Raw genomic sequence first — 24,362 nt, 5'->3', positions numbered from 1 at the left:
TTTTTTTCACTGTTGTGTATTTATTTAAAACAAAATCCAAACCACAAAATAGAATAGTCACAAATCACCACACTCCAATTGTGCCTTCTGTCTCTGACTCCACATGGCCTGTTCTTCCTTCAACTCCTGTTTGAGCCTCTCCACCTCCTTCCTCTCATTCTGTAGCTTTGCACGCTCTTCCTGCATCTCCTCTTTTTCTTTGTGTAGCAGCTTGGCTTCCTCCTGGAGTGTGTATCTTTCTGTGTAAAGGGCATGTGATTCTGCCTGGAGCTCACGGCTCTTCTCCAATAGCTGTCTCTGTTGTTCCAGGCATAGTCTTTCTTCACGCTGGACTCGTCTTAAAGCTTCCGTTAGCTCCCGGTCACGCTGCAGTACACGGCCCTCGCTCCATCCTGTGGCCATGGGGAGAGAGTCAAGTTTACAATATTTCACAGAAAAGCCTCTCTACAATTCATGTCAGATTTAACTTAGCTTGTATTCGCTTGCATTATTTTTTCCTAGCACCCAAAAAGGTTTTGAGTGAAACCACTCACTGTTGTAGCTCTGGTGATCATTGCGCATTATCAACAGATAGAGGAAGGTGAAAAGGTTAGACTGGTTAGATACATACTATACAGACTACATACATTTCAATGAGAGGTGTAGCAATACCACTTTTTGCTGATGTCAAATGTACAAGTCCAGTTTGAGTATTCACCAATACGAGGCCTACTTTTAATTAAACCATCATCATGTTGAAATTAATGTTTATTGAATTCGAAGATAAATACCATTCTCATACTCATAAACATCCGTCTACAGAAGGATTTGTACATGAGGCTGGTTGGTTGGTTAGGTGAACAAAGGCGATACACATTTGTCACCAGTAATTTCCCTGAAGTCTCCAGACTCATTACTATGGAGCTGTCACACATATTTCTTCATTCTAGACTGACTGAAGGCTATGCTGACAATGTTTTGACAGCTCTGTATTCTGAAGTAGGCTGCTTATTTTTCATCTAATAATTTTTTTTTACATACTTTTACAGTCATTTTCCCACAGAGATGTGATCAAGTACCCAATACCAGTGCTCGTACTTGTTGTATCCCTAATTTTCAATAAATGATATTAAACTCTGTTATTATACAGTATAGACACAAAGTAAAGCTACAAAGCCAGTGAAATGCAGTTACTGTAATCAACAGTGAATGGTGTGTGGTCAAAAGCCCAGACTTTGTTTCACATAACCTTTTATTGAGTTGTGTTTAGTGTTTCTCACGCTAAAACATTTCTTCTCATATCTGAGGGGCACTCGTGCGCTGGTGCGCACAGACAACACCACAGTGGTTGCATATGTTAATCGTTAGGGCCTAGCATGGTCTCTCTCTGCTGACATGGGGTAGTGTCTGCTGCTATTGCCACTATTCGAGGGTGTCGAGTGTCTTCCACAAGTTTATACAGACTTAAGTTGAAGAGATGTGAATCGTGGCGCTTTATCAAGGGGCTGCTGCCCATGCAGTGTTGAATAGCAGTGATTTTGTCTTTCCTGCTTTTCGGGCTACTTGTTTTCTTAGAGGGATCCTGTGCCTCAGGCCGGCCTCGCGCTCCGCTGTCGTCCCCTGGTGCTGCTCTCTGTGATCGTCCTTTTGAACCCTGACACACTGGATATGATATTCCTCTCATATAAAGTGCCACTGTTTTTGGCTCTCGTAACAGCGTAATGAGTGGGTGAACGGCACGCACCCCCATGCATTCAGTCTGCCACAGATAATTCTAAGGTTATTCTATGGACCAACCCTGTCCTTGTGCCTAAGGTCGTGCCTAAGGTCGTGCCTAAGGTCTTTCTGCCCCCCCCCCCCCCCCGTAAGGCTTGACGTACTTATACACAGGACAAGGGATTTCAGATCATCTGCGGTATACTGAAGAACAATTATAAGCATACATATTTCACAGTAGTCAATATTTACAGTTTTGACCCTTCTTCTTCATATCTTCTGCAATTCACTCTGACATGCTGGATATCAGCATCATCATATCTTGCTCTCTTGTGCAGTGATCTTGCTCTCTTGTGCAGTGATCTTGCTCTCTTGTGCAGTGATCTTGCCCTCTTGTGCAGTGATCTTGCTCTCTTGTGCAGTGATCTTGCTCTCTTGTGCAGTGATCTTGATCTTGCTCTCTTGTGCAGTGATCTTGCTCTCTTGTGCTCCTGCTCTCTTGTGCAGTGATCTTGCTCTCTTGTGCTCTTGCTCTCTTGTGCAGTGCTCCTGATCTTGCTCTCTTGTGCAGTGATCTTGCTCTCTTGTGCAGTGATCTTGCTCTCTTGTGCATGTTTTCTTGTAGCCATACTCGACCCGTCTCCTTCTTCTCTCCAACAGCCTCCTCTCTCGCTGAGCTTTATCCCTTCTTCTAGCAGACCTCATGTTCTAGCAGTCTTCAGTGAACTTGTCCAAATGTTTAATCTTCTCTCTTGAACTTCATGGTAGCGGTCATGCCCCTAAACGTCATGGCATACTTTACTGATAACCCCCCTGAGGCCTGGATATTTCCCTATGCTCATACCATGGACCCACCACATTAGAATGTTGTCTGCCACTTGGTACTGGGCCAGAGTTGAGTCAACATGTTATATAATGATCTCCTGGGTGATGTCTCTCTCTTGAGGAAGCAGGTGTTTCATGATCTCAATCAGCCTTACAACAGGCTCAATAGAGGACAAGACTTGTAGGATCTTATTTTCAATTGGCAATTTCTCCTGCATGTACTTGCCACAAGCCTTGGTCACCTTCTCAAGGACGTCCTTGATGACCTGTAACACACCAAACACATGGATGCATCACAGTGCCAAGGTTCTCAATACTAAGGCTATCAGTGAAATAATTGTCAATGTTTAAATAGGTCCTGTACCATGGTAAATGATCAACTAAAATTACCATCAAACTAATATGGATTTTTTTGTCTCTCACTCTAGTACTATAATATGAATGAAGTTAGCAGTACTGACAAGTAGTTAGTAAATATAATATTACCTAAAATATAGTTGGACAGACAATTTCACAGGGTTAGAACTCTTCAATGTTAATACTAAATAAAACATTCGTAATATTAACTAATGTATTTCAGACTAACCGGGTGTTTTCCTTCATTCTGAAAAGGAATGCAGAATTGAATGCTTTTAGCACAACAGCATGAGGCCTAAGTTAACTAACCTAACCATAAAGATTTCATTTAACGGTACATCACTTCTATTGGAAATGAAAGCAAGCATAGCTCGTCAAAGTTGTCGTGACTACAGTACAGGTAGAAACTGTATCAGTACGATGGATTTTCGTATTATTTTGTTAAATAAAGTTAAATTATTTTCAACTTTACGTACAGCAAATTAAATGAATGGGATCATTTGGAAATGGAAATCTAGAGTAGCTCTGACATGGAGTGCAATAGTGTTAGCTAAAAAGACTAAACGTACATAAACTACACAGCTAATGATGTTAAAAGTTAAAAATAAAATATCAAATAGTCAACCAACAGAAAAAAAGTGAATGTCCTTACCTCAGGTGATCTCACCGCGAGCCAAAATCAGTGCAGGCTGGATGTGCAGGCTTCTTTGGGTCAGTGCAGGCTGGATGTGCAGGCTTCTTTGGGTCAGTGCAGGCTGGATGTGCAGGCTTCTTTGCTTCTGGGTCAGGCACAGTGCAGCCGCCAGACGACTAACGTAATATTACTTTGTGGTGTTTTTTGGCGGGCCCGAAAAGAATACAGTAAAGAACCACTTGATGTGTGAGGTCCTCGTGACAGGTCCTGAGCTAAGTAGAATTTTTGGCTGATTGCACGAGCAGGACAGAAATATACTGTAGGAAACGTTAAGGATACCACCCCCCGTTCATGATGACAAACCTCGGCTCTGGACGATTCACACAAGTCACCAGAAGTGATGTGACAAAAGTTGCCGAAAAGCGAGGTGTTTGCATCCATGTACATAGATTCAAGTCACCGATAATATTGCATCTACACACACAAACTTCTCTATGTCTATCTCTCCTTGAGATATTGATATCCAAACTTTCCATTTCTGCCTATGTAAACGCAATGTACAATATGAAACACTTCCAAACAAACCTGGGCAAGAGTCACTGATGTAGTTGGGTGATTGCACGAGCTGTTCTGTGTTCAGCTGGTGATTCGGGCTGCTGACAGCTGAGCTTGGGGTGCCTGTGTCGTTGCTCTGATGTTTATCTGTGTGTACGTTCACCATCAGATCTGTGGAGGCCTGAGGAGTATTCATGCAGCAGGTCCTGCGTCCACCGGTGCGTTTGAGAGGGCGCGTCTCCAGCTGGGAGAAATGAGAGGGATGTTTCTTCTGTAGATGGCGCAGGAGGTTGCTGGTGCTGCTCTGATAGTGAATTGTCTTCTTACACAGCAAGCACAAGGCCTTCCTCTCGTCGTCTACCTTCTGGTAGTGCATCCACACTGCACTACACTTTCTGGAAGGCGTGGCAGCAGAAGCTCCATCAGCATCGCCCAGCTCACTGTTCTGGTCACTGCCAGGCCTCTCTCCAGTGGCAGCACATAAAATGCCCTCGATCGCACCATGTTCTTCCATGTCTTCTATTTCATTCTCCAGAGGAGCCCTCTCCGAATCTCCCAGCATCACAGAGACTGAGAAAAAGAAAAATGAAGATACTTGCATTATGATACAGAACAGTCACTCTGACCCAAATACAAGCAGTAGTTTTCAGAGTAAATCAATCCTTAAAGATCTCCCAGCAGCTTGACAATGAAGTCCTTCACAAACCTGAAAGGAATATCCTGCTTTTCTACAACCCAATTTCCATTACAAACATTTGTAATATGTCTGGGTGATGTGTTTTTGGCTAGAATCACAATGTTTATTAATTATTGATCATTTTTAATGACCTCAAAAAGGTGCAGTCCACAATTCTAATCGAATACACTTTTTGTCAAATTCAGAAAATTGCTCCTCGCAATCCAGCCCTCTGTTTCCTGTGGGCGCTCCATAAGACTCTGGTGTTTGTGCACAGCCCTGGCTCTCTAAACGGAGAATATCGTGGCTCAGGCCAAGCCAGAAGTCCTCCACCATTGTGGATTGTGGGCTGTTTCTTGAGATCTAGTGGAGGCAGGATCTGACTGAAGGTAAAAAGAGTTGAATTATAAATCAACTCAAATTCAAATTTGAAGTCAAATTTGCTGAAAGGCCACGTGGTTCATGGACTGCCAAATGGTTCAGCAATAAATGGGACATTTCCATCACTATTTGAATTAAATTAACCTGAATAACGAGTCTACACATAGTGGGTATGGAAATGTTTTATCTGTACATTTATTTTTCATGCATGCCAACAACTACACCTCGCAGGGAAATGCATCTTCATGAGTTCTTTGAGTTCATTATGCTGGCATGCATATTAAAAAAAATATTATTGCCGTTTCCTGCATCAATGCAGACTCTTTCTTTCTTGTTAGCATTGATGCATCGATGCAATGATTATTTTCCCCAGCCCAAACGAAAAGCGTTGTTAAAACAGATAGGTTTGCACTGACTGAAACCAGTGTTTGGAACTTTTGAGCGGCTTCACATGTTGCCGTACTGAGAAAAAAAAACTTGTTCCATTGAAGTCAACTGGTGTCATGGCTACTCTGTGTCTATGCAGCTCTTGAGAAAAAAGGTTTATTGTGTTCCCCGTCTTGGTCAAGACTCTTACACTACTACACAATTTCCACATAACTGTGCTCTGAGCTTGTCAAACTTTACAAAACTGCCATACCAGCTCACCTGTGATGTTTAAGGACAATTTTTTCCTTGCTTCCTTTCTAATTGTACTCATCTTTCAATCGCATTCCACATTGGTTATGTTGACCTCATCTATAACCTCTTTGGACTTTGAATGCTACAGAAGACCAGTTGGAACACATAATAAACTAAATGGCATATGCAAAGCACTGATCAAGTTGATCTACGCCAAACTGCTTTCCTCATCTTAGACTCTCTCTCTTTTGGGATTGGCAAACCCTCATCACTCAGGGCTTGCCTTATGCAGCCTTCATGTGCCATCAGAAACATCATATATAATAATATTACCAGTTGAAAACTTACATTTTTCTTTGATACTCGGGTTGCCGAGTTGTGACATCAAGAGGGTTTCATTACCAAAAATGGCAAGGCTTGGCATCAACAGATAAGAATTTGTTTATTAAATACTATCGTGCTGTACATTAAATGTCTGCTTGGCAATTACTTCGTGGCTGATTTTCTTGAATTAAATTAGTATAGCTTCATCTGCCGAAGAATGCTTCACTGCATGTAGGTCTCTTTGTGTCTACGGTTCACTGGCATAGAGATAATCGGTCTCTGACGCCCAAGATTACTTTGTATGATTGAAAAATCATGAAAAATAAAAACATGGTCTTTGACAGGTTATCCAGTTTTGACAGATGCTTCCTTATCTGGGCTAGACTTCCAACCAGGGAATTGAATGTGTGACAAGCCGTAATTACGAATTACGATTTCCGATTTTAGAAGTAGGATCTAATGACAAGCGCTTCAAGGCAGCAATAGTCTGTCTGCATTTTTGTATGTCAAGATACTGTACGTTTGAATAGTAGCTATTCCAACGATATTAAATGGTACACTGCCTGGCATTTCTATCACAGTGAGTGTGTTTAGGCAGACACTGAATTAATAAAATAATTGTTTTCTCTCATTGTGACAAGTGGTATGAACTTGATTCCATGGCTTAATGACATTGTTATCTGAAGAACTAACAAGCTGGCAAACTAGCCCACATATAGGGCCAATGATTTTCCGCGATAACGGAAAACGGACGGAATTCGCGGAATGAACACTTTGAAACGGAATTGCACCTTTGAAACGGAAACATCATTTTGTTCATACAAATCGCCCAAATTCCCCTGTATTTTGGGCTGCAAGGCTATATTTCTTTCAAATAAACACAACCACGATTGCAACGATGAACAAATATTAATTAAAGAACAAAACCACTGAGAAAATGTCACGTCTGCCCTGAACTCCGCTCCGGCCACGCCCCCATTTCAACCGTTGACCCACACACCTCCGCTAAAGTCACATTCAGTCACATTCACGCGCTCGTCTTCCCAATCGCATTTAAAACAAAAATGTTTAGTCTTCTGTTCTGTTGATGGCTGGCAAACAACAATCTAAGAAGGGCACATATTATTCACTCATTTTAAGCCATCAATCTACCTCAGGGTGAACAAAATGAGCTGAAACGGAAAAAAAAACGGAATTCACCAAATGTGAAAGGGAAAATGCATTTTTTTTAAACGGAAAATCATTGGCCCTACACATAGAATTAGAAGCACAGTTAAACATTAATGTTAGCAAGGATTCAGGCTTAGAAATAATGTAATACATTTTAACCAAGCGATCTCCGTTATCTTTGACTAAAGAAAGAAGTAACAGCCTGGAAACTAAACAGGTTGGTTTTAGACTAAGCCATATGTTTCCTTTGTGGTCCAATGTTCTACAGACCTAAAAACTAGGGTCTAATCTAGGGTCTAATCTAGGGTCTAAACTAGGGTCTAAACTAGGGTCTAATCTAGGGTCTAATCTAGGGTCTAAACAGAGGAAACGAACATTACGCTTTGTGTCGTGGAGTTATTTGCAATATTTGTGTGTATGTCGGGAGACCTTGTGCATTTTAAACACACACCCTCAAGAGAGTAGACCCTGGTGAATGGATATGCAAACACACACCCTCAAGCGAGTAGTGAATGGATATGCAAACACACACCCTCAAGCGAGTAGTGAATGGATATGCAAACACACACCCTCAAGCGAGTAGTGTATGGATATGCAAACACACACCCTCAAGCGAGCAGACCCTGGTGTATGGATATGCAAACAAGTAGTGAATGCAAGCGAGTAGTGAATGGATATGCAAACACACACCCTCAAACAAGTAGTGAATGCAAGCGAGTAGTGAATGGATATGCAAACACACACCCTCAAACAAGTAGTGAATGCAAGCGAGTAGTGAATGGATATGCAAACACACACCCTCCAACAAGTAGTGAATGCAAGCGAGTAGTGAATGGATATGCAAACACACACCCTCAAACAAGTAGTGAATGCAAGCGAGTAGTGAATGGATATGCAAACACACACCCTCCAACAAGTAGTGAATGCAAGCGAGTAGTGAATGGATATGCAAACACACACCCTCAAACAAGTAGTGAATGCAAGCGAGTAGTGAATGGATATGCAAACACACACCCTCCAACAAGTAGTGAATGCAAGCGAGTAGTGAATGCAAGCGAGTAGTGAATGGATATGCAAACACACACCCTCAAACAAGTAGTGAATGCAAGCGAGTAGTGAATGGATATGCAAACACACACCCTCAAACAAGTAGTGAATGCAAGCGAGTAGTGAATGCAAGCGAGTAGTGTTCCAGCAGCCGTCCAGTCACTGTCACTACGTCACTCTAATGTTTCTGCTCTTGTGAAGCTCTGTGAACATGTCAGAAGAGCTCTTACAACACACTGTCAAATATATATACTGCCAAAATACAGTCAGCCAGCTTTGGTCAGTGCCAAGTGTGCTGTTGTTGGTGTCTGCAAGGCAAGTCTTTACTGTCTTAGTTTGTCTCCTCGCCAGGCCCGGGGTGGGTAATCGGGAGAATCGGGAGAGTTCCCGGTGGGCCGCTTTACTTCTGGGCCGGTCGAGAATTATTATTTTTTTTACATTTGTCACGTTAGTCCATCTTCTCTTAAAGTAGGCTACACACGTTCCGCATTCTGACACCGCAGCCTCTGAATGGGTTGTACCATGCGAGGGAGTTCTCCCCTCCCAAATAGAGTGGGTTGGGTCCATAGCCCGTCTTTTCCAAAAAGTTTTCTCAGATAGACTACCTGGGCCGGCCCTACCGCAACGATACGCGTCAGGGAGGATGGATGGGAGGAAGAGGGGCTAAAAAAGCCAGGTTGAAAAAAAGAAAGGCATTGGAGGAGGATGCTGCCAAATGTGCCAAGCTTACCGATTTATTTTCAAGAGGACAAACACAAGTGGCAACTTGTAAAGAGAGACATAGGCCTAATGATTAGCAACGTAACTATTCGGCTAACGTTGTAGCGTTGGTTAATATCGTTGTAGCGTTGTCAACCTATTCGCAAGCAAAATATTACCAGAGATGGGGCTTGAAAGCAGGACCTGTTCCTCCTGCAAAAACTGTGGCATTTGTGTCCATTTAATACTCTCACAGTACAACCTCTTCACAGATGCTTATCATGTCATTGTGTTAGCATACGTTTCTGTTGACTTTGTCCATCACACAGGTTGCATGTGGGAATTAAAATTTGTGAAGAATAGGCTACGAAGCTCATTGAGTCAGGACAACTTGGAGGCTTTCATGTTAATGTGCACAGAGAAGGAAATCCTGTAGTATATAAGCAACGACACAGTTATAGATAAAGTGGCTGAAACCAGTGCACTGCTTAGGCGGTTACTGATGCTGTTGGTGCTATTCGCAATGTAACTGTATACTGTACTGTGAGTTGAACTGTAAACATTAGTTCAATATGCCTCTTTGTTGAAGAGTGGGATATGTTTTGGGATATGTTTCAAATGCTTTATTTATTTATTTCTGCTTTTGTTAATTAATCAACCTATCCTTGTGGAATAGTGGAATCTTTTTTGTTAACTTCTCAGTTTAAGTGGATTATTATTTAACCTTTACATTATTTGTTGAACCATGGTATTAATTAAAAAAAAAAAAACTACAGGATAGTAAGAGCTGAACTGTTGCTTCATATATCCAATTTCCACTACCATGGAAAAAGTGGGCCGGTCTTGGGCCTGAAATTCCCGGGCTGAAAAGTGGCCCCACTCCGGCCCTGCTCCTCGCTATGGTTAATGCTACGTAAAGCATACCAATATAAAGCCGGAGACTTGACTTTCCTCATGTAAACTACGTATAAATGCTTTTGTAAAAATGTCAATAGACCAATTCAAGATACAGTACCAGTCAAAAGTTTGGACACACCTTTAATTTTTTGGAGAAGTGTTTTCTTTACTTTTATTATTTTCTACGTTGTAGATTAATACTGAAGAAATTTAAACTACGAAGGAACACATATGGAATGATGTACTAAACAAAAAAAGTGTTATCTACCATGTAGAAAATAATAAAAGTAAAGAAAAAACTTCTCCAAAAATGAGAAGGTGTGTCCAAACTTTTGACTGGTACTGTATATGAAAGACATATCTTGTCCCTATCCTATTTAATTTCTTATCTCTCCTTGAGATATTGATATCCAAACTTTCCATTTCTGCCTATGTAAATGCAATGTACAACATGAAACACTTCCAAACAAACCTGAGCAAGAGTCACTGCTGTGGTTGGGTGATTGTACGAGCTGTTCTGTGTTCAGCTGGTGATTCGGGCTGCTGACAGCTGAGCTTGGGGTGCCTGTGTCGTTGCTCTGATGTTTATCTGTGTGTACGTTCACCATCAGATCTGTGGAGGCCTGAGGAGTATTCATGCAGCAGGTCCTGCGTCCACCGGTGCGTTTGAGAGGGCGCGTCTCCAGCTTGGAGAAATGAGAGGGATGTTTCTTCTGTAGATGGCGCAGGAGGTTGCTGGTGCTGCTCTGGTGTTGGATCTTCTCCTTACACAGCAAGCACAAGGCCTTCCTCTCATCGTCTACCTTCTGGTAGTGCATCCACACTGCACTCCGCTTCCTGGAGGATGTGGTCGCTGTGACTCCTTCAGCATCACCCAGCTCACTGTTCTGGTCAGCGCCAGGCCTCTCTCCAGCTGCAGCACGTAAAATGCCCTCGATCGCACCATGCACTTCCATGTCTTCTATCCCATTCTTCAGTGGCGCCCCCACGGAATCTCCCAGCATCACAGCTACTGAGAAAAGGACATGTAAAAAGACAAATTAAGATACTTGCTTTGATTGTTCTCTATCACCCTGACCCAAATAAAAGCGGTAGTTTTCAGAGTAGCCCAAATAAATCCTGGTTTTGTTCAACCCGATTTCCACTATATCAAACATCTGTAATAGGTCTGGGCGATATAGCTGCAAACATAAGAGAAAACAGGGTTCTGACATTTGATCCTACCCATAAAGTTGTCCTACCTGGGCCTACTCTGCATGTGCATAAAATATCCCTTTTGAAATAGTAAGCGGGACACCCATAAATGTGTCCTACCTTGTCTGGTGATGACTACTTTGACGACTTCGGTGATATCTCGAGCAGAGTTGAGTTTCAGCTCAACACATTGTGTAATTAGGGTTCCTCCGTCAGGAGGAAACCTATTGTTATTGTAGGTATTATTAGGGTTCCTCCGTCAGGAGGAAACCTATTGTTATTGTAGGTATTATTAGGGTTCCTCCGTCAGGAGGAAACCTATTGTTATTGTAGGTATTATTATTATTCTTGTACCATTGAAGTCAATGGCAGGCCCTAGAACCGTATGGTAACTTTTTCTGAAATTTGGCACACTCATTAAGGACAGTCCCTTCTTCACTCACACCAAGTTTCATGTCTCCCACTAGACCACACTAGCGCCACCAACGGGTCAAAGTTGGACTTTTGTTAACACTGTAACTTTTGAACCGTTTGACCAATTTTCAAAAATGAGGTACCATTGGATTCCCTGGATCAAGACGAATTCAACACACCCTATGGCGTCAATTTCCGGTTATATAGATTTTCCGCAATTTCCGGTTTTATCAAAAACCTTTGAAAGGCCTCCACTCCTACAATTTTTGTCAAATCTTCTTCAAAATCACCAGAGATGATCTTCAGACCAAGCCTCACAACATTTATCCAACAGAATTTTGATCCTCACAACCGTTTGTCCGGTACAGCCACTGAATTTCAGCAGAAAAGCCATCAAACAGGAAGTGAAGTCATATCTCAGCAAATATTTCAGATATCAACGCCAAACTTGGTATGCACGTGGAAGACACTACAACATGTCCCCATGTGCAAAGGCAACTTCATATCTTCAAAAATGATTGATATAAAGCAGATTGCATTAATCGCTAACGCTAAAATAATGCTTTACACATTTTTCATTCAAAAAGTGATACTCTGATTCAATCACAAGTTCATATGAAGACACTTGAGAATGTTTAGTACACAAATCTGAAAAAAAGTTGACTGTAAGATGAAAAGTAGATTTTTGGTGAATATTTGAAACATGCATGCTTGGCTAATTGCTACCACCATTTCCAGTGTAATGTCTCCCTCTCTCCTCCTTCGCTCCCCGCGCGGCTTGCCCCAGTTCTCACAGACACAAACTTCCACCTGACACACCAAACACTTGTCAAGACGCACACACACCATTTCATGACATTGTGGCCTGACCAAGGCCCCGCCCCCTCCTTAGCTTGAAGCCTTGTGGATCTTGACAGTATTGCATTTCAAATTGAATATCCCATTGGTAAGTCTGCAGCATGGATTTTTCTATACAGTGACAAATTGTGCAGAATATACATTTTTCCCTGGTTCACAAAGTCTCAAGAACCCATAATGTCACCAGCATGGATATTTCTCGACAGTGACAATTTGTGAATAATTTTAAAAAATGTCTTCAAATCAGCCATTGATCCAATTATCTGCCCAATGTTGTGTACATGTATGAAATACATGTCAGTGTCATGTCAATTTTGTAATGATTGGAATGTTGAGGAGGAACCCGCCATTGCTGCCTGCAGCTATATTTATTATTATTCTTGTGCCATTGAAGTCAATGGCAGCCCCTAGAACCGTATGGTAACTTTTTCTGAAATTTGGCACACTCATTAAGGACAGTCAATTCTCCACTCACACCAAGTTTCATGTCTCCCACTAGACCACACTAGCGCCACCAACAGGTCAAAGTTGGACTTTTGTTAACACTGTAACTTTTGAACCGTTTGACTGATTTTCAAAAATGAGGTACCATTGGATTCCTTGGATCAAGACGAATTCAACACACCCTATGGCGTCAATTTCCGGTTATATAGATTTTCCGCAATTTCCGGTTTTATCAAAAACCTTTGAAAGGCCTCCACTCCTACAATTTTTGTCAAATCTTCTTCAAAATCACCAGAGATGATCTTCAGACCAAGCCTCACAACATTTATCCAACAGAATTTTGATCCTCACAACCGTTTGTCCGGTACAGCCACTGAATTTCAGCAGAAAAGCCATCAAACAGGAAGTGAAGTTATAGCTCAGCAAATCTTTCAGATATCAACACCAAACTTGGTATGCACGTGGAAGACACTACAACATGTCCCCATGTGCAAAGGCAACTTCATATCTTCAAAAATGATTGATATAAAGCAAATTGCATTAATCGCTAACGCTAAAATAATGCTTTACACATTTTTCATTCAAAAAGTGATACTCTGATTCAATCACAAGTTCATATGAAGACACTTGAGAATGTTTAGTACACAAATCTGAAAAAAAGTTGACTGTAAGATGAAAAGTAGATTTTTGGTGAATATTTGAAACATGCATGCTTGGCTAATTGCTACCACAAGTTCCAATGTAATCTCTCCCTCTCTCCTCCTTCGCTCCCCGCGCGGCTTGCCCCAGTTCTCACAGACACAAGCTTTCACCTGACACACCAAACACTTGGCAAGACGCACACACACCATTTCATGACATTGTGGCCTGACCAAGGCCCCGCTCCCTCCTTAGCTTGAAGCCAAGGCCCTTGTGGATCTTGACAGTATTGCATTTCAAATTGAATATCCCATTGGTAAGTCTGCAGCATGGATTTTTCTATACAGTGACAAATTGTGCAGAATATACATTTTTCCCTGGTTCGCAATCTTTGGAGGAACCCGCCATTGCTGCCTGCAGCTATATTTAGGGTTCCTCCGTCAGGAGGAAACCTATTGTTATTGTAGGTATTATTATTATTATTATTCTTGTGCCATTGAAGTCAATGGCAGCCCCTAGAACCGTATGGTAACTTTTTCTGAAATTTGGCACACTCATTAAGGACAGTCCCTTCTTCACTCACACCAAGTTTCATGTCTCCCACTAGACCACACTAGCGCCACCAACGGGTCAAAGTTGGACTTTTGTTAACACTGTAACTTTTGAACCGTTTGACCAATTTTCAAAAATGAGGTACCATTGGATTCCCTGGATCAAGACGAATTCAACACACCCTATGGCGTCAATTTCCGGTTATATAGATTTTCCGCAATTTCCGGTTTTATCAAAAACCTTTGAAAGGCCTCCACTCCTACAATTTTTGTCAAATCTTCTTCAAAATCACCAGAGATGATCTTCAGACCAAGCCTCACAACATTTATCCAACAGAATTTTGATCCTCACAACCGTTTGTCCGGTACAGCCACTGAATTTCAGCAGAAAAGCCATCAAACAGGAAGTGAAGTCATATCTCAGCAAATCTTTCAGATATCAACGCCAAACTTGGTATGCACGTGGAAGACACTACAACATGTCCCCATGTGCAAAGGCAACTTCATATCTTCAAAAATGATTGATATAAAGCAGATTGCATTAATCGCTAACGCTAAAATAATGCTTTACACATTTTTCATTCAAAAAGTGATACTCTGATTCAATCACAAGTTCATATGAAGACACTTGAGAATGTTTAGTACACAAATCTGAAAAAAAGTTGACTGTAAGATGAAAAGTAGATTTTTGGTGAATATTTGAAACATGCATGCTTGGCTAATTGCTACCACCATTTCCAGTGTAATGTCTCCCTCTCTCCTCCTTCGCTCCCCGCGCGGCTTGCCCCAGTTCTCACAGACACAAACTTCCACCTGACACACCAAACACTTGTCAAGACGCACACACACCATTTCATGACATTGTGGCCTGACCAAGGCCCCGCCCCCTCCTTAGCTTGAAGCCTTGTGGATCTTGACAGTATTGCATTTCAAATTGAATATCCCATTGGTAAGTCTGCAGCATGGATTTTTCTATACAGTGACAAATTGTGCAGAATATACATTTTTCCCTGGTTCACAAAGTCTCAAGAACCCATAATGTCACCAGCATGGATATTTCTCGACAGTGACAATTTGTGAATAATTTTAAAAAATGTCTTCAAATCAGCCATTGATCCAATTATCTGCCCAATGTTGTGTACATGTATGAAATACATGTCAGTGTCATGTCAATTTTGTAATGATTGGAATGTTGAGGAGGAACCCGCCATTGCTGCCTGCAGCTATATTTATTAGGGTTCCTCCGTCAGGAGGAAACCTATTGTTATTGTAGGTATTATTATTATTCTTGTGCCATTGAAGTCAATGGCAGCCCCTAGAACCGTATGGTAACTTTTTCTGAAATTTGGCACACTCATTAAGGACAGTCAATTCTCCACTCACACCAAGTTTCATGTCTCCCACTAGACCACACTAGCGCCACCAACAGGTCAAAGTTGGACTTTTGTTAACACTGTAACTTTTGAACCGTTTGACTGATTTTCAAAAATGAGGTACCATTGGATTCCTTGGATCAAGACGAATTCAACACACCCTATGGCGTCAATTTCCGGTTATATAGATTTTCCGCAATTTCCGGTTTTATCGAAAACCTTTGAAAGGCCTCCACTCCTACAATTTTTGTCAAATCTTCTTCAAAATCACCAGAGATGATCTTCAGACCAAGCCTCACAACATTTATCCAACAGAATTTTGATCCTCACAACCGTTTGTCCGGTACAGCCACTGAATTTCAGCAGAAAAGCCATCAAACAGGAAGTGAAGTAATATCTCAGCAAATCTTTCAGATATCAACACCAAACTTGGTATGCACGTGGAAGACACTACAACATGTTCCCATGTGCAAAGGCAACTTCATATCTTCAAAAATGATTGATATAAAGCATTTATATTGCAGTGTAAAAATGTGGACACTACTCGCCCTATACGGGCGCCATCTTGGCTACGTCGCGAAAGAGGAGGAGCCATTTTAACAGGTTTTCAATTCATTTCTAAAACAATGGCGGACGAGATGGCTACGGTGGCTAGCAATAGCTCACGAGGCTACAGACCGTAAATGTAAGTATCAGCGGTAATTAAATAATTTACTGATATTAAATGTACTACTAACATGCCATTCTCAGATTAAAGCTAGCGACATGAGTATTTGGTGGAGTTAGCGATGTATACCAACAATTAGCATACCAGGCTAGGTAGCATTAGATGCCATTGGATCTGCATGACAGTTATGCTAAGCTAGCTGGCCAGTCCAACGAAAGTGGACTTTTATCGGACACGTTTCGCTTGACGAGCGGGGGCAGGTGGTGGCAGATAGCTATGTCAGTTACCGGACAGTGTCAAACAACGGCTGTTCTGTTAAACACTCTAAATTATAAGTTTAAAAATGCAGTAACAATCGATATGCTCAGTTTAATAATGGGTTAACATGACAACCTGCTACATTGGCTTGGCAAATAGATAACTGTTTCTCCAAGAGAAAGTCTGAAGCTTTCTTTTCAAACCTTTACTTAGGAAGCACTGTAAAACTGAGCAGACATACAGAATACATTTTAGTAATCTCATCTCGTAACATTCGAAGAGAAACTCGCGAAGAGAATCTATCGCTGAAGAAAATCTTCATCTCCAATCTGAGCAGAGACTAGATATGTTAATGACATGTGGTTCAATTAAGTACTCACTCTCTTAAACTTTAAATCTTGAAAGAAATTATTCGTTTGTGTTTGTGTGTGTGAACTTGATTTTGTGTGGTGAATGTAAACTCAGCTGTCATTACAAGCAGCATGAGAGCACCTTGTTAACCTCGTGGTATACTGCATGCTCAAATCATCATAGCATTGTTTATTTAGGCTGCTCACATAGCATTTATCTTTTTATTAACAGGCCAAAGAAAAGGACTCACTCTTAAGACTTTTCCAAACAACACTTTGAACAGGTAAGATGTATTCCAAAGAATTTAACATAAAGACAGGAATGATGAGGTATGTTCACTCCTAAACTGCACCTGAGTTATTCTTATATGGCTTTTCCTCAGACATGTGTATGAACTGCTGCTGGTCGATGACAATATACCTATAACTTAACAACCTGTAACTCTACTTTCATAAATAGGTTTCCCCATCTCCTCCCATACCATGGGCCAGAGGAGCATGACCACCTGGGTGAGGAGTTTCTGAATTATCAGACCATGCCAACCACCTACCTTCAGGACGAAACTGAGATGGAAAGCTTCTGGGCTGGAATGGCAACACGGAAACATAAGGTATACTTTTTTTTGGCTTTCTTTTTGGCAGGTGTGGCTTGGCTACATCTGTTGCTATTATTGATGCATGCCTATATCGTGTCATACATGATGCAAACTATGCATGTTGTATCTGAACTTTGTTACAGTGTACTTACAGTATTAATCAAAACAAAATATGGTATGTTTTTCCATTTTGTTCTTTGTTCATTCTCAATAGGTGGCAGGAACCAAAGAATTTGAGAGGCTTGTTGCCGTCGCCAAGCTGGTCCTGGTGTTGCCCCATTCGAATGCAGATGCTGAGAGGGTGTTTTCAGTGTTCAGTGGGACTGAACAAAACTAAGACCAGAAATAGCCTGGCATTGGATGGCACCCTGTCTTCAATAATGGCCATAAAGAGGGCTGACCTGGAGCCCTGTTTCAGATGGGAGCCCCACTCAGAGGTCATCAAGGCCTCCAAGAAGGCCACAGGCCAGTACAACCTTGCCCACAGATCTTAGAAAACGACTAACCAGGTTCTGATCTGCACCTGATACCTCATTTTTAGTTATTTTTGTCATGTGTTGATCTATTTTATTGCTTAAAAAGGCTACTGTTTAAGCACTTTATTTGTTGCACTTTTTTGTTTGATGGAACGTGTGGTGGGAGGCTTTGAATAGTGAAAAATATTTCTCCCTAACTAATCTTGTGTCATTTTTTGCTGTTCATAAATCGTTAAGTGCTCTTAAATGAAGTGCTCATAAATCATTAAATACAATTATTAACAATATAGGTTAGGTTCCAGTTAAGAATTAGTTGAATACCATTGTAATCAAAATGTCAATCAACCTACCTTGGTAAAATCTTAAACACAGGTCTATTAATTAGGCTATATTGTGGTACATAGACAGTCATTGAGGCACAAGAATAGTTTTCTGGTTGAATGTTCAGCTCAAGTCTAAAAGGCCCTACAAGTCATGATCAGATGAACATGAATCAGAATAAGTTCAGGTATTGAACATCTTTAGCATACCACCCAAAGATCCACTAGAATGCAGGAAATAACATCTACTTAAACCAAAATGTCCTGGGGGTGGACCTTCAGCTATGTCTTTGCTTCACAGAATGTAACCAATGTTGTCCATCTCCAGTAGGCCCCACAGTAGGCAGACTTTGGGCCTCAAAAACCAACAGAATGCAGAGCACAACATGGGTACAACGCCAAATTAATTCCAATTCCCTGATATCTGAGCCACCCAACGTGTGTAGCTGCGTGCGCGGCAACATTTTCTCACTCCAAGGTTTTTTGAAAAGTTGGCAGCTCTGTGGTGACACGTTTTAGTACACTTTGCAGTGAGTGTGTTTGCTCTACAATGCTAAAAAGTTGCAGTCAAATTTGGCAAAATTGCTAGCTTGGATATTATCTTTACATTTAGATGGGTTGGTGGTTACAAACAATGAGGATGCGCATGCAGCTTCAAGGCAGAACAATGCCTACCATTTCACCTTTACTGTATATGTTCCATCCACCCCCCCTTTCTGAATAAAGTTCCATTGATCTGATTTGTTGCTATCTGTTGCTATAAAAAACATTTTAGCCAAGCTAACTAACATTGTTTTTAGCTAGCTGACATTACCATTCAATCACAAACAAAACATGAATAGAAATAACTTGCTAACAGGGTCCTCACGTTTAATCAAAAGCTTGTAGTGAGATGCATGACCCCCCGAGACAAGCTTTCATGTTAATAATACTGTTGGTCACCTTGATTGTGCATGTTGTGTAGTTAAATGGGATGAGAGAGTCTGACCATGATAAAGTATTGTCAAGCTGCTGTACCATCACAAGGTACACTTGCAAACAGCTGGACATTAGCTGTACCTTGGTCCAGTTCACTGCATGCCTCTTGTCAGTTGTGTATGACTGAGAATAGAGAGATGTCAATTCAGGGAGAGTTCCTATAACCATGGATTTTTAACCAGTTTTGGGAAATTTTGAAAACAGTGTTATTGTGTGGGACTTAATTTTTGGGCTACTTCTAATCCTCATGCGGCCGCCGCATTTATCCCTTGGTGTGACCTGCACTGGGAAAGAGGGAAACAGCATGGATGGGGAAAGTGTGTGGGCAGAGCAAGCTGTAGTAGTACATAACCTACAAACATCCTTTAGTGAAGTGTATCCTCACTTTCATACAGTTATTGTTGTAATCAAATCTTTTAAAGAATGGATCTCTGCATTAAGGGCCTGACCAGAGCACAGGTGGCCTGACAGAACACGCTTCAAAGTTGTCACTTTCAAAAGGGTGGCATTTTAACCCTGTCAGTCCAAAATGTCTAAAACTTGGTACCCATGACTTATTGCTCATGGGAAACAAAAAAGTCTCAAGAACCCATAATGTCACCAGCATGGATATTTCTCGACAGTGACAATTTGTGAATAATTTAAAAAAAATGACTTCAAATCAGCCATTGATCCAATTATCTGTCCAATGTTGTGTACATGTATGAAATACATGTCAGTGTCATGTCAATTTTGTAATGATTGGAATGTTGAGGAGGAACCCGCCATTGCTGCCTGCAGCTATATTTATTATTATTCTTGTGCCATTGAAGTCAATGGCAGCCCCTAGAACCGTATGGTAACTTTTTCTGAAATTTGGCACACTCATTAAGGACAGTCCCTTCTTCACTCACACCAAGTTTCATGTCTCCCACTAGACCACACTAGCGCCACCAACGGGTCAAAGTTGGACTTTTGTTAACACTGTAACTTTTGAACCGTTTGACCGATTTTCAAAAATGAGGTACCATTGGATTCCCTGGATCAAGACGAATTCAACACACCCTATGGCGTCAATTTCCGGTTATATAGATTTTCCGCAATTTCCGGTTTTATCAAAAACCTTTGAAAGGCCTCCACTCCTACAATTTTTGTCAAATCTTCTTCAAAATCACCAGAGATGATCTTCAGACCAAGCCTCACAACATTTATCCAACAGAATTTTGATCCTCACAACCGTTTGTCCGGTACAGCCACTGAATTTCAGCAGAAAAGCCATCAAACAGGAAGTGAAGTCATATCTCAGCAAATCTTTCAGATATCAACGCCAAACTTGGTATGCACGTGGAAGACACTACAACATGTCCCCATGTGCAAAGGCAACTTCATATCTTCAAAAATGATTGATATAAAGCAAATTGCATTAATCGCTAACGCTAAAATAATGCTTTACACATTTTTCATTCAAAAAGTGATACTCTGATTCAATCACAAGTTCATATGAAGACACTTGAGAATGTTTAGTACACAAATCTGAAAAAAAGTTGACTGTAAGATGAAAAGTAGATTTTTGGTGAATATTTGAAACATGCATGCTTGGCTAATTGCTACCACCATTTCCAATGTAATGTCTCCCTCTCTCCTCCTTCGCTCCCCGCGCGGCTTGCCCCAGTTCTCACAGACACAAACTTCCACCTGACACACCAAACACTTGTCAAGACGCACACACACCATTTCATGACATTGTGGCCTGACCAAGGCCCCGCCCCCTCCTTAGCTTGAAGCCTTGTGGATCTTGACAGTATTGCATTTCAAATTGAATATCCCATTGGTAAGTCTGCAGCATGGATTTTTCTATACAGTGACAAATTGTGCAGAATATACATTTTTCCCTGGTTCACAAAGTCTCAAGAACCCATAATGTCACCAGCATGGATATTTCTCGACAGTGACAATTTGTGAATAATTTTAAAAAATGTCTTCAAATCAGCCATTGATCCAATTATCTGCCCAATGTTGTGTACATGTATGAAATACATGTCAGTGTCATGTCAATTTTGTAATGATTGGAATGTTGAGGAGGAACCCGCCATTGCTGCCTGCAGCTATATTTCCTATTATTATTTTATTTCACAATTATTGTTCCATCAAGTATGCTGGTCTGTAGGTGATTTAACCTTCTTCTTTGTAACTGTATCTGTCCTGCTTTATAGTTAGCCTGGCTTTTTTTGGCAGATTCATAGAACTGTAGGCTAATCGCAATGTTGGAACAGCAGCAAACATTAAGACACAGCGAGCAGGAGAGTAAGAGGGAGAGAGAGAGAAGCCATCTCGAAGTGAAAAGCATGTACACAACTGTTGGGTTCGAGAGGAAGTCACCCAGTAGAGAGAGCCAAGAGTGCTGGAGTAGAGCCAGTGGAAGTTTGTTCACAAAAGTGACTTTTTTTGTGTTGTGCATCGTCTTCACAACTCGCATCACGTACCAGAGCAAGTTATTTTTAAAAAGGTTTATCTACTATGTTTTCACAGATTGAGCTCGCCTCACAAGCAGGCAGTCACTTTTTTATTTGGTCGGCGCTCTAGGGGCAAGTTCAGCCAAGCAGACCATGAAGACTTCAGCCCAGAGTAAGAGAAGAAAGAGAGCCATATTTAGAAGATTAGACTTATCTTTATTGTCATTGTGGTAGATGTATATAGTGCCAATACGCAGTGCATCATGCAGTACGCTACTGATTATCTGTACTGATTGTGCTGGAAGCGAGAGTGCACTGACTGAAGATGAAATAGACTTCTGAAAGGGCATCACGATTGATTTGATATCTGATGAGGAGGACAACACCACCTTTGAAGGGGTGCCTGGATGGGTCGTTTGTCTTTTGCAGCCAGGTGTTCACCGACCCATATGCCACACTACAGGCAAGACTGGATGCCAATGTGCCAAAGTACACGGCTACACATCACAGGCGTCTGCACAATGGAGCACATTCAGACAGAATGCCATCAAAAACAGACATACTCTGAAGCGGCACAAAGACATTCCAAGGGGCATCTGATGCCATAGGTCCTGCCGTCGGATACCTTTTGTTCCAATGGCTGAACACACGTTGAAAGTTCCTAGCTAGGCCAGTAGCTCTTTTCACACAGTTGCACAGTAGTGCTTTCTAGGTTGAACTTTCCTACAATTTGTTTGTGCATTTGCTTTTTCCTATTCCAACAATTTTGACCTCTCTCTTTGTACTTTTAATGCTAGAGAAGACCAGTTGCGACACACAATAAATAAAATGGCATATGCCAAGCGCTGTGACACACTTTTGCTAGCCATAGGACACAGAGGTCAATGTGATGGTGAAAAGTGAATGACAGTCAGAGAAACGTATTTTTCGGGTAAATGGTCGTGTGTGTGGACAGGTAAACATACCGGTCATTCCCACTGCCCATCCATTTACATTTTACATTTATCCAGGATATACACTATATAGTTCTATATTCTGGGACGGAACACACCAAAAGAAACCAGCTTGTATAGCAAGCTTTTCTCATTGCCAACTTGGCTGTTGTTGGTCATTGCAAGGTTTCTCCATACCTTTTAGGTTGTTAGCTTGTGTGACGATGTGATTGTCACTACAGATGACTATGTGCTATGACTGCCATGCCATCTAGCCTGGCTCTTTGGTGTTGTGGTCAGAGTGCATGTTTGACACCCTGTAAGACCCGGGTTCGAGTCCGGGTGGGGTGACCACGCTCTCCCTTCGCTACAGCTTGTTACCTTTAGACCACTAGTCTGCAGATTTTTAGCTCCACCTTATAACACCCGTTTGGTGCACTTGGTACCCCAACATAAGCACGGTTTTTTAAAGTGTGAACCTTGCTGAATGGAAAAGGGCAAGGCCAGAATCAAAAATGTTCCCACAAGGTGAATTTAAAAGACGTGGTGCCTTTCCAAATTTGCTTCTCTCTGTCTAGCTAGTGTTCGCCATTGTCAAGTTGATAACTTTGCTTTTGGTTTCCCCTCTCTTCTCCTGCTCCATACAGAGTGCTGACAGGCTCCAACAGTCTCTGGCTGTACCACTCTGCATTAAACCAGAGTAAATGTCTTCACAGGCCTAGTGATGTACCCTATCAGTTGCTTTTTAGACAGCACAACACATGCGACAACTTGCCCCCTGGTCACTGTGACAACTTGCCCCAAACTCACGAATTAACTAATTAGGCCAAAATCTTAAGGCAACCTTCAACCTAGGGCTGTAGTGATATCAAGTCAGTACTAACACCTTGAGATTGAGCCTAGTTTTGGAGAAACTTACCCATGACAGCCACCCCACTTTGGCCTACATATTTTTTTAAATGACAATTTCTTCTTCGCGAGCTCCCCCTAGGAAACCCGGAAGTTCTGAGAGTGGAAGTTCTCCCCCGATTAGAAATGATTTGCTCACATCGGGCAGCGTACGATGACGTCATTCAACGATAACATTGACCCACGTCACTAGGTTATGTTCTTGCAACTTGCAGCGATGTTTGCAACAGAAATGGCAATCGATGTTAACCTAGTTTTAATCTTATCTCTTGCCCCAGTCGGTGTTTGTTATTTAACGTTAACAACGTAAACGTTAGTACCAACATTAGTAGTTAGTAAGTTACTACGGAAGCTGTATTCAGTAACGTAACGCATCGTCTGCAATGATCCCAAATACCTGTACAAACAATGAATTAAGCTTTCAAAATATTTGCAAACTAACAAATTATTTTCAAATTCTTCTTACCCTCCACCAAACCGTTGGTAAGGTTAACAGTATTGTTTGTGTTCTTCGCGTTTTTCGCCGTCAATTCTGTTACAATGCTCTTACAGTTGACATCTGATAACTCGCAAGGGTGCTCTGATCGTAGATGACGGAGCATATTTGTGGTTTTCCCGAAATGATGAATAATCCTCGTGCAAATAAGACATAACACTTTCTTATCATCCTCCTCTTTAAAGAAGGACCACACAATACTTCGCTTTCTTGTCGCCATTTTAAAATGCATCTATCGAAATAATGATAAACCAAACAGCACAAGTAGCACACTCTAGTGGTTGGGGTTTTAAAAAAAACCGAATCTTCTTCTTGTCTTTTGTCAGTTGCCAAACAACTTATGGTGCTTTACCGCCACCTTCTGAACTGGAGTGTGGGTCAAGATTACTTGCGTTTATTTGTACTTGTGCCTTGCAGAATAACCCCCCTTGAAGTCAATACCATTTTCTGGTTAACAAAAGATACTTACATATATTTCTTTGTGAACACTTATGCTTTAGTGCATTTATAAGGGGAAGAATAAGTTATTTGTCCGATTAAATTAAACATTAATAAATAAAGTATACAGATGGCTACAGATGTAAATATACACAT

General features: G+C 41.3%; 1 protein-coding gene across 4 annotated transcripts; it reads right to left on the bottom strand.

Annotated features, from left to right (window-relative positions):
- On the bottom strand, positions 1-24,051 carry LOC105913306 (zinc finger BED domain-containing protein 4). Of its 4 annotated transcripts, none has more exons than XM_031569753.2 (4): positions 23,739-24,051; positions 10,354-10,893; positions 4,097-4,636; positions 1-392 (listed from the first exon to the last, which is right to left on the bottom strand). In XM_031569753.2, exons 1-4 carry the CDS (start codon positions 23,998-24,000, stop codon positions 58-60), a joined length of 1,677 nt encoding a protein of 558 aa, XP_031425613.1. In that variant the 5' UTR covers positions 24,001-24,051; the 3' UTR covers positions 1-57. The 4 variants fall into 4 exon arrangements, with proteins under 4 accessions (XP_031425613.1, XP_012697811.2, XP_031425614.1 ...); XM_012842357.3 differs by having other exon boundaries at positions 10,354-10,890; XM_031569754.2 differs by lacking the exon at positions 23,739-24,051 and adding an exon at positions 23,283-23,684.
- Between the last annotated feature and the right edge of the window lie 311 nt (positions 24,052-24,362).

Source organism: Clupea harengus, chromosome 6 (assembly GCF_900700415.2).
Source record: "Clupea harengus chromosome 6, Ch_v2.0.2, whole genome shotgun sequence".
Taxonomy (NCBI): Eukaryota; Metazoa; Chordata; class Actinopteri; order Clupeiformes; family Clupeidae; genus Clupea; species Clupea harengus.
This window is presented reverse-complemented; position numbering and strand designations above follow the sequence as displayed.